General features: G+C 40.9%; 1 protein-coding gene across 4 annotated transcripts; it reads left to right on the forward strand.

Moving 5' to 3' along the window:
* Window positions 1–1,823: 1,823 nt before the first annotated feature.
* LOC110496285 (retinol dehydrogenase 12) lies at window positions 1,824–9,205 on the forward strand. Of its 4 annotated transcripts, none has more exons than XM_036952858.1 (7): window positions 1,824–1,958; window positions 5,915–6,049; window positions 6,298–6,537; window positions 6,697–6,858; window positions 6,950–7,069; window positions 7,849–8,053; window positions 8,793–9,205. In XM_036952858.1, exons 2-7 carry the CDS (start codon window positions 6,037–6,039, stop codon window positions 8,887–8,889), a joined length of 837 nt encoding a protein of 278 aa, XP_036808753.1. In that variant the 5' UTR covers window positions 1,824–1,958; window positions 5,915–6,036; the 3' UTR covers window positions 8,890–9,205. The 4 variants fall into 4 exon arrangements, with proteins under 4 accessions (XP_036808753.1, XP_036808750.1, XP_021427765.2 ...); XM_036952855.1 differs by lacking the exon at window positions 1,824–1,958 and adding an exon at window positions 4,806–5,320; XM_021572090.2 differs by lacking the exon at window positions 1,824–1,958 and adding an exon at window positions 4,806–5,320 and having other exon boundaries at window positions 6,346–6,537.
* The last annotated feature ends 114 nt before the right edge of the window (window positions 9,206–9,319 follow it).

The following is a 9,319-nucleotide window of genomic DNA, read 5'->3' on the forward strand; positions in this document are numbered from 1 at the left end:
ACAACTGGAGGTATTAGCAGTGGCTGACTAACGAAGCTAGTTAACTAACAAACCGACAAAATTGGTTATCAAACTGCTAGCTAGCTAACATTATTGCTAGCTAGCTAATAATTCACGTATCGAACTGGCTGGATAACGACGGTATAACTAAAGTTAGCTAGCTGAGCTATCTATCTAATATTGTTCTGTATGTGAACATGAACCATAGCTAGCGATATGGGCAACCGCCTAAAACAAATACAGCTTTACCTGCCTAGGCAAAGCGAAAGGTAGCTAGTAGCTAGGTACCGGTAAACGTAATTTTACGCGGTGGCGCCGGTATACGAACAGGAGCGCCCCCCTCTGGTAGACGATGGGTTTAGCTCAGCTATCTAGTTATATAACCTAAATTACAAAATTCACGCGACCAACCATCAACCCCAGTAATTCAGTCAAACAATGTTTACGCATATTTCCTCAATGTTGCAGTTGATTAGATTATTTCCAAATGCACTACTAACTCAATATCGATATCAGTGTAGCTTGCCAACAGTATGATTACCAGATTGTTACTTATAATAAAATAATTTACATGAATTATGAATAATCTAGCTATAGCTTTTTGTCCTATTTGCCTTGACTATCGCTCTTTTAAAATGGTAGCCCTACAATAGGTGGCACACTAGGTCCTACCCATACCTCAGTGGGTCCTACCCATAGACTTGGTCCTACCATGTGTCATCATAGCAAAAGTGGAAGTATTAGTAGTACACTCAACCACAGGGACTATGCCACTTCTGCTACTAATGTCAAAATTGAGGGGGGGCACTATTAAATGGAATACTAACTGAAATATGGAAACTGACTGTAGACCTAAACTCTGCAAAAAAAGAAACGCCCCTTTTTCAGGACCCTGTCTTTTAAAGATAATTCATAAAAATCTAAATAACTTCACAGATTGTAAAGGGTTTAAACACTGTTTCCTATGCTTGTTCAATGAACCATGAACAATTAATGAACATGCACCTGTGGAACGGTCATTAACTTCTTCAGAATTGGTGTCCCTTCCACAGGACAGTTGAACAAACACAGGCTAATTCGATTAGCATGAAGTTTTATTTATTTTACTAGGCAAATAATTTAAGAACAAATTCTTATTTTCAATGACAGCCTAGGAACAGTGGGTTAACTGCCTTGTGCAGGGGCAGAACAACAGATTTTTACCTTGTCAGCTCTGGGATTCGATATTGCAACCTTTCGGTTATAAGTCTCTAGCCACTGCCGCCCCAGGTAGCCAAATTTCCCAGGACATAGACATATCTAATATTACATTATTGTTAATCTAACTGCACTGTCCACTTTACAGTAGCTATTACAGTGAAATAATACCATGCTATTGTTTGAGGAGAGTGCACAATTTGCACATGAAAAGTTATTAATAAACAAATTGGGCACATTTGGACAGGCTTGATACAAAAGTTTGAACAGAAATGCAATGGTTCATTGGATCAGTCTAACACTTTGCACATACACTGATGTCATCTAGTGGCCTAAATCTAAATTGCACCTGGGCTGGAATAATACATCATGGCCTTTCTCTTGCATTTCAAAGATGATGGTACAAAATAAATGGTTGAACGGTTGGTTTTTTCTTTGTATTATCTTTTACCAGATCGATTGTGTTATATTCTACTACATTCCTATCACATTTCAAAAAACGTCAAAGTGTTTCCTTTCAAATGGTACCAGGAATATGCATATCCTATCTTCAGGGCCTAAACTACAGACAGTTAGATTCTGTGTCATTTTAGGCGAAAACTGAAAAAAAGGGGCTAATCCTTATGAGGTTTTAATCGCAGGGACTTTGTGGATGAGCTAGAGGAGGAGTTTGGTCTGGGTGTGTCGGACGGAGGAGATCTGCCCTTCGTAACCATCAGAACACAACAGGGCTTCAAGTACACCATGAGGGAGGAGTTCACGTGAGTTACAGACATATTCTCAGCAAAAAAAAGAAACTGCCCTTTTTCGGGACCCTGTCTTTCAAAGATAATTTGTAAAAATCCAAATAACTTCACAGATCTTCATTGTAAAGGGTTTAAACACTGTTTTCCATGCTTGTTCAATGAACCATAAACAATTAATGAACATGCACCTGTGGAACGATCGTTAAGACAATAAAAGCTTACAGATGGTAGGCAATTAAGGTCACAGTTATGAAAACTTAGGACACTAAAGAGGCCTTTCTACTGACTCTGAAAAACACCAAAAGAAAGATGCCCATTGTCCCTGCTCAACGTGAACGTGCCTTAGGCATGCTGCAAGGAGGCATGAGGACTGCAGATGTGGCCAGGGCAATAAATTGCAATGTCCATACTGTGAGACGCCAAAGACAGCGCTACAGGGAGACAGAACGGACAGCTGATCGTCCTCGCAGTGGCAGACCATGTGTAACAACACCTGCACAGGATCGGTACATCCAAACATCACACCTGTGGGACAGGTACAGGATGGCAACAACAACAGCCCGAGTTACACCAGGAACAGACAATCCCTCCGTCAGTGCTCAGACTGTCCACAATACGCTGAGAGAGGCTGGATTGAGGGCTTGTAGGCCTGTTGTAAGGTAGGTCCTCACCAGACATCACCGGCAACAACGTCACCTATGGGCACAAACCCACCGTTGCTGGACCAGACAGGACTGGCAAAAAGTGCTCTTCACTGACGAGTCACGGTTTTGTCTCACCAGGGATGATGGTCGGATTTACGTTCACCGTCGAAGGAATGAGCATTACACCGAGACCTGTATTCTTCAGTGGGATCGATTTGGAATTGGAGGGTCCATCATGGTCTGGGGCGGTGTGTCACAGCATCAACGGACTGAGCTTGTTGTCAATGCAGCCAATCTCAACGCTGTGCATTACATCCTCCTCCCTCATGTGGTACCCTTCCTGCAGGCTCATCCTGACATGACCCTTCAGCATGACAATGCCACCAGCCATACTGCTCATTCTGTGCGTTGATTTCCTGCAAGACAGGAATGTCAGTGTTCTGCCATGGCCAGCGAAGAGCCCGGATGTCAATCCCATTGAGCACGTCTGGGACCTGTTGGATCGGAGTGTGAGGGCTAGGGCCATTCCCACCAGAAATGTCCAGGAACTTGCAGGTGCCTTGATGGAAGAGTGGGGTAACATCTCACAGCAAGAACAGGCAAATCTGGGGCAGTCCATGAGGAGGAGATGCACCGCAGTACTTAATGCAGCTAGTGGCCACACCAGATACTGACTGTTACTTTTGATTTTGACCCCCCTTTGTTCAGGGACACATTATTCAATTTCTGTTAGTCACATGTCTGTGGAACTTGTTCAGTTTATGTCTCAGTTGTTTAATCTTGTTATGTTCATGCAAATATTTACTTATGTTAAGTTTGCTGAAAATAAACGCAGTTGACTGTGAGAGGAGTTTATAACCTTTCACATGTAGTAAAATATAACTCCTGCAGATTTATGCATTTTTTGCAGTTAAATGATACAACAAATATTACTTTTGTCTCAGTAACAGCAGTGAATTAATATTATCTCTTGAGAAAATGCTAAGTGCGTGTAATGTGTGTTTTTGACTCTGTTATACAAGCAGACAGTATTTCAACCACATAAAATAATAGTGCCCAAGACGAACTGAAGTCTAATCAGAAACGTGTTTCATTGTTTTCTCAGCTTTTAATTTCCTTAAAACCAGTCAAACTCATTACATTGGGCGTTTTGCATATGATCTTTCCACTGTTTTGGAGTTATTGCGTTTTCTCCCGGTCCCTAAAGGAAACAGACAACTTTACCGGTGTTAATTAGATTGTTCCATTCATTCTATCGATGTAAGACATTATTCTGGTGAGCACTACTTCTAGGGCAACAAGTAATGAACGAAGAGAAGCTTCATGTATGTATACTGAACAAAAATATAAACGCAACATGTAAAGTGTTTTCCCATGTTTCATGACCTGAAATAAAAGATACCAGAAACTTCGATATGCACAAAAAACTTAATTCTCTCAAATCTTCTGCACAAATGTCTTTACATTTCTGTTAGTGAGCATTTCTCCTTTGCCAAGATAATCCATCCACCTGACAGGTCTGGCATATCAAGAAGCTGATTAAATGGCATGTTCATTGCATAGGTGCACCTTGTGCTGGGGACCATAAAAGGCCACTCTAAAATGTGCAGTTTTGTCACAACACAATGCCACAGATGTCTCAATTGTTGAGGGAGCGTGCAATTGGCATGCTGACTGTAGGAATGTCCACCAGAGCTGTTGCCAGATAATTTAATGTTAATTTCCCTACCATAAGCAACAACTCCAATGTTGTTTTAAATAATAGGGCAGTATGTGTTTGAGGAGTATTTCTGCCTTTAATAAAGCCCTTTTGTGGGGAAAAACTCATTCTGATTGGCTGGGCCTGGCTCCCAAGTGGGTGGGCATATACCCTCCCAGGTCCATCCATGGCGGTGCCCATGCCCAGTCATGTGAAATCCATTGCTGAGGGTCTAATGAATTTATTTCAATTGACTGATTTCCTTATATGTACTGTAACATAGTAAACTCGTTGATATTGTTGCATGTTGCGTTTATATTTATGTTCAGGGTAGTTGATAAACAAATGGCCTACCAAATGTCTGAAATTATAAGCAGAAACTTGAAAGTAGCCATGCTATACGGTCCAGTCTGGCGTATCAGCAAAACAAATGATTATGGTGGATCGAACTGCGCAGGTAGCCGACTTTTTGAAGTCATCACACACAACACCCTAATATGCGCGACTGAGCCTGCGCAGACCGCGAAAAACAACAGATGTTTACATGCCACAGTATCCCATCTAAAATCAACATATCCCAGGCATTTTGTCCTGGTTTCACATAACCGGGATACAAGTTTTTTCGGGTTATTGTAAACGGGATATGATGTTTATATGCATCAACTCAAAAACAGAATACTTAAGTATCCCGAATAATAACGGGATATTGGTGTGCATGTAAACGTGGTCACTGACTGGTCAAGGGAGTAGTCCTGGTTTAATCGGACTATAAGACTTTAAACCTCGTATGTAAGATACTTAGACCTATTCATAGCTACTCGATCTGTATCACTGCTGGTGCTATAACAACATTTAAAGCAACCCAGTTCAAGAAGACGAGACAGACTCGATAAACTCATGATTTACCAGGCTAAAATGTAATTGTCTTGCCTGGGGTGGTCAAATTATTTTGGCAACAGTTGATAAGATGTGGAAAGAATTGAAGAAAAACCAGCTCGTCAAGTACGGCGCTGTGACCACAGTGTCAACCATCAGTAAGTCACTGCTCTACTGCTATGCAAGTTATCTTGATGTATTGTAGGTTTCAGACCTAATTTCAATTACTTTTACAGTTTTTTTGTAATGGTAAAATCGTTTCTAACATTTCTACATTGACATATAGTCTCGGTAAATTGTATTCTAATTTCAACAAAACCAGGAACTTCTTAGTAAACACTAATAAACTACCCACAGCGAGTATTGTACCGAATGACATATGTTGTGACGTACAGGATGTACAATTCTTCAGATTGTATTATACATTTATCTTGATCGACATGGAAATGAACAGAATCACTGAAGGATGATTGACCGTGGTATGTGGTTCATTTGTATTGTAGTGTCTATTTAAGGGTTGTGATTTTAAACGTGTTTATTCCCTGTAGCTCCAAGATCCTGATATATACTATTATGTGTGTAAATACTTTACAATTGCACATACAGTATATGCTACCTTGTCCATTAAGTATGTAAACAATTCCTACTCCCACAACAAAGGGTCTGCTGCATAGGCTTAAAAGGTTCATAGGTCAACATAAGAAGAAGTAAAGAGTGATATTTTGTCTCAGTGCCGTTTGTCTCCAAACCAGGCTATGTTTTACTGAGAAAGTGGATCGCCGGTGGGATATGCCACAGCCGTGCCAAGCTGCATGGAAGGACTGTGGTGATCACTGGTGCCAACACTGGTATCGGCAAGGAGACGGCCTGGGATATGGCCATGAGAGGTACAGTAGGCAAATACCACTTCTCTATTGGACTGTAACTATGTTGTGATTTGCATTACCTTTCATGGGATGTCGCTTTTGAACACAAACAAGTTACAATGCAATCTGAGGAAAATGTGGGTTTAAGGGCAATTGTGGGCACTATTCAATGGAAGGCATGAGAATAGGGGGCTTAGTGATGGGGTGTGGTAAATTTGTGGATGTTGTTCAGCTGATGATAGGACTGATCCTATATATTCTATTGGAAGGGAATGTGATGAGGGTGTTCTCAGACGGACGGTACTGCGTGTTCTCAGGAGCCCGGGTGATTATGGCTTGCCGAGACCTCACCAGGGGAGAGGCCGCTGCAACAGAGATCCGCAGTTCTACTGGAAATACTAACGTGGTGGTGCAACAACTAAACCTGGCCTCCCTCGGGTCAGTACGACAGTTTGCCAGGGAATTCATTGCCACGGAGACCCGTCTGGACATACTTATCAACAACGCAGGTGAAACTGATGCATTTAACCAACATGCTTTGAGAACCTGAATTGTGTTGGTGTTACTCTGGGTATGTTTTGAACTATAGCATGTTTTTCGTTGTCAAAGTTGTGGGCTTGATTTTTTTTTAACCATCCGTTAAATACTCAATCCTCTACTCCTCACAGGTATAATGCTATGTCCCAAAAGCTTCACAGTGGACGGGTTTGAGAGTCAATTTGCTGTCAATCACCTAGGTCACTTCCTATTGACCAATCTTCTCCTGGACATGCTGAAAGCCTCCAGCCCCAGCCGCGTCGTCACTGTGTCTAGCATCGCTCATCAAGGCGGTAAGCCCATTCTGACCAGATATTTTTGTAATAAAACAAATATCCTCAATTAAGTTATAGCTTTATCTGGCTCTACCTCATTCTCTTTCAGGGAAAATCCACTATGATGACCTTAACTTTGATAAGAAGGGGTACAACTCAGTAATTGCCTACAAGCAGAGTAAACTGGCCAACCTCCTCTTCTCCAGGGAGCTGGCACGAAGGACCAAAGGTGAGGGGTTGCCTTGTTACAGCTCTATTACGTATTACTACTCATGTACATGTAGTTAGAAATTAGACCAATTCAAATGAATTAACCTAGTTATGCATAGAAAATTAGGTAATGTAACTAGGAGATTTTTCCATTTCCACTACATATCCTGTTCAATGGCTAAATGTACTGTATTGGTAATGGACCCCAGTTAACCAATACATGGAAATACAATACCAATGGGCCATAACTTTGTGCGGGTTCAGAAAACACCATAATAAATGCTTCAACACATACACTGTTAGTCTACATTTATTGGTTAACAATCGATGTGGATTTTACCGTAGTTATGGATGGATTTGACTTTACTTTATGGTGGTTTAGCAATGCATGGCTAAAGATAAGGGAACTAATGTTTATTAGTGGATTCAAGCCCGTACCAGTTGGCTGAGAGGGGTGGTGTCAAGGCTTATCTTTTGTTTTTGTAATGTGCATTGGGGTGCGGAGTGATTTGAGGCTGTTGTTGCAGAGTATTCATCAAGTATCTTGAAGTTAACCGTAAAAATAATCGGACCTATGCAATTACTGTATTTAACGATTATTTACCTATTAATGCTGTTTCCCCCATTCTTCCCCATCAGTAGCAGTCTTAGTATGCACAACAAACATTATACAAACAAATCATGTTGCTTCAAAATCAGGTCATAACTGGTGTACAGTGCATTGCTCTCTGCCACATGATGTCTCTGAATGTCAACATTCTAAGGTTAGTGGCCCTATCCCTACACTCACCCCATCAGGTACTGGAGTGACGTCGTATTCCCTGCACCCCGGGGTTATCCGGACAGAGCTGTGGCGCCACTCGCAGTCAAAGTACCCCATGCTGAGTTCCATGCTGTCAGCCCCCGCCTGGCTCCTGATGAAGACCCCCAGGGAGGGGGCCCAGACCACCATCTACTGCGCCGTCACTGAGGGGCTGGAGGAGAAGAGCGGCTACTACTTCAGGTAGTAGCATCCCAGTGTGTAGAGTGAATTAGCCTAAATCGATCTCTCTCTTTGTGTGTGTGTTTGTGTGTTAATTGGAGGGGGATGATTTTCATTTACAGTGGGAGTGTATCTTGTGTGTGTGTATGTGATAGTTAAGCATCCCATCAAAAGTATGTGTGTACAATGCGGTATATATTCTGAGTGTAGACAATATACACTGAACAAAAATATAAACACAACATTTAAAGTGTTTGTCCCATATCATGAGCTGAAATAAAAGATCCCAGAAATGTTCGATACGCACAAATAGCTTGTTTCTGTCAAATTTGGCGCAAAAAATGTGTTTACATCCTTTTTAGTGAGCATTTCTCTTTTGCCAAGATAATCCATCCACCTGATAAGTGTGGTGTATCAAGAAGCTGTTTAAACAGCATGATCATTACACAGGTTCACCTTGTGGAGATGTATCACGCTGCATGAAGCAAATGGTGGTCACACCAGATACTGACTGGTTTTCTGATCCACGCACCTAACATTTTTTAAAGGTATCTGTGACCAACAGATGCAAATCTGTATTCCCAGTCAGTTGAAATCCATAGATTATGGCCTAATAAATGTATTTCAATTGACTGATTACTTTATATGAACTGTAAATCAGTAAAATCTTTGAAATGGTTGCCTTTATATTTGTGTTCGGTGTAAATAACTACTGTATGTGTTTAGGTGAGCTTTAAGTTAGGATGTGTTTGTTTCTCAGTGACTGTCAGGTAAAGGAGCCAGCTCCTGAGGGGAGAGATGATCTTGCAGCACTGAGACTATGGGGCGTTAGCGCCGGGCTAGTGGGACTCAATTAAAACAACTGAACAACTCACCTTGCAACACGGTGCCACTCCCAACCCCACCTGACAGAACCCTCACGGATACTGGCATTTTTAAAAATGTTGGTTCTTAACTTTCATATCAGAAGATATCCTGTATCCTATATATATCCTGTATTCTACACATTTTCTATATTCTATATTTTTTGATGTTGTATTATAATACAGTATATTTTGATCAAACATTTTTTTTCTGTATTTTATTGTATTGAAGCTTATTCTCGTTACAATGGTCTTCATGCTGAAATTCTGTATTTTTCATGTTTTCATTAAAAAAAATGTTATTTTGCTTCAGAAGTCTTTGCATGAGTAGTAGTGTAGTTTTATTAATTGTAATTTTACACCCCAGTTATTTTATCAGTTTAGCTAAACTACCTTTAAAAAGTGTTACTTATTTTAAAGACAT

The sequence above is a fragment of the Oncorhynchus mykiss genome, chromosome 18 (genome assembly GCF_013265735.2).
Source record: "Oncorhynchus mykiss isolate Arlee chromosome 18, USDA_OmykA_1.1, whole genome shotgun sequence".
In the NCBI taxonomy this organism is placed as follows: Eukaryota; Metazoa; Chordata; class Actinopteri; order Salmoniformes; family Salmonidae; genus Oncorhynchus; species Oncorhynchus mykiss.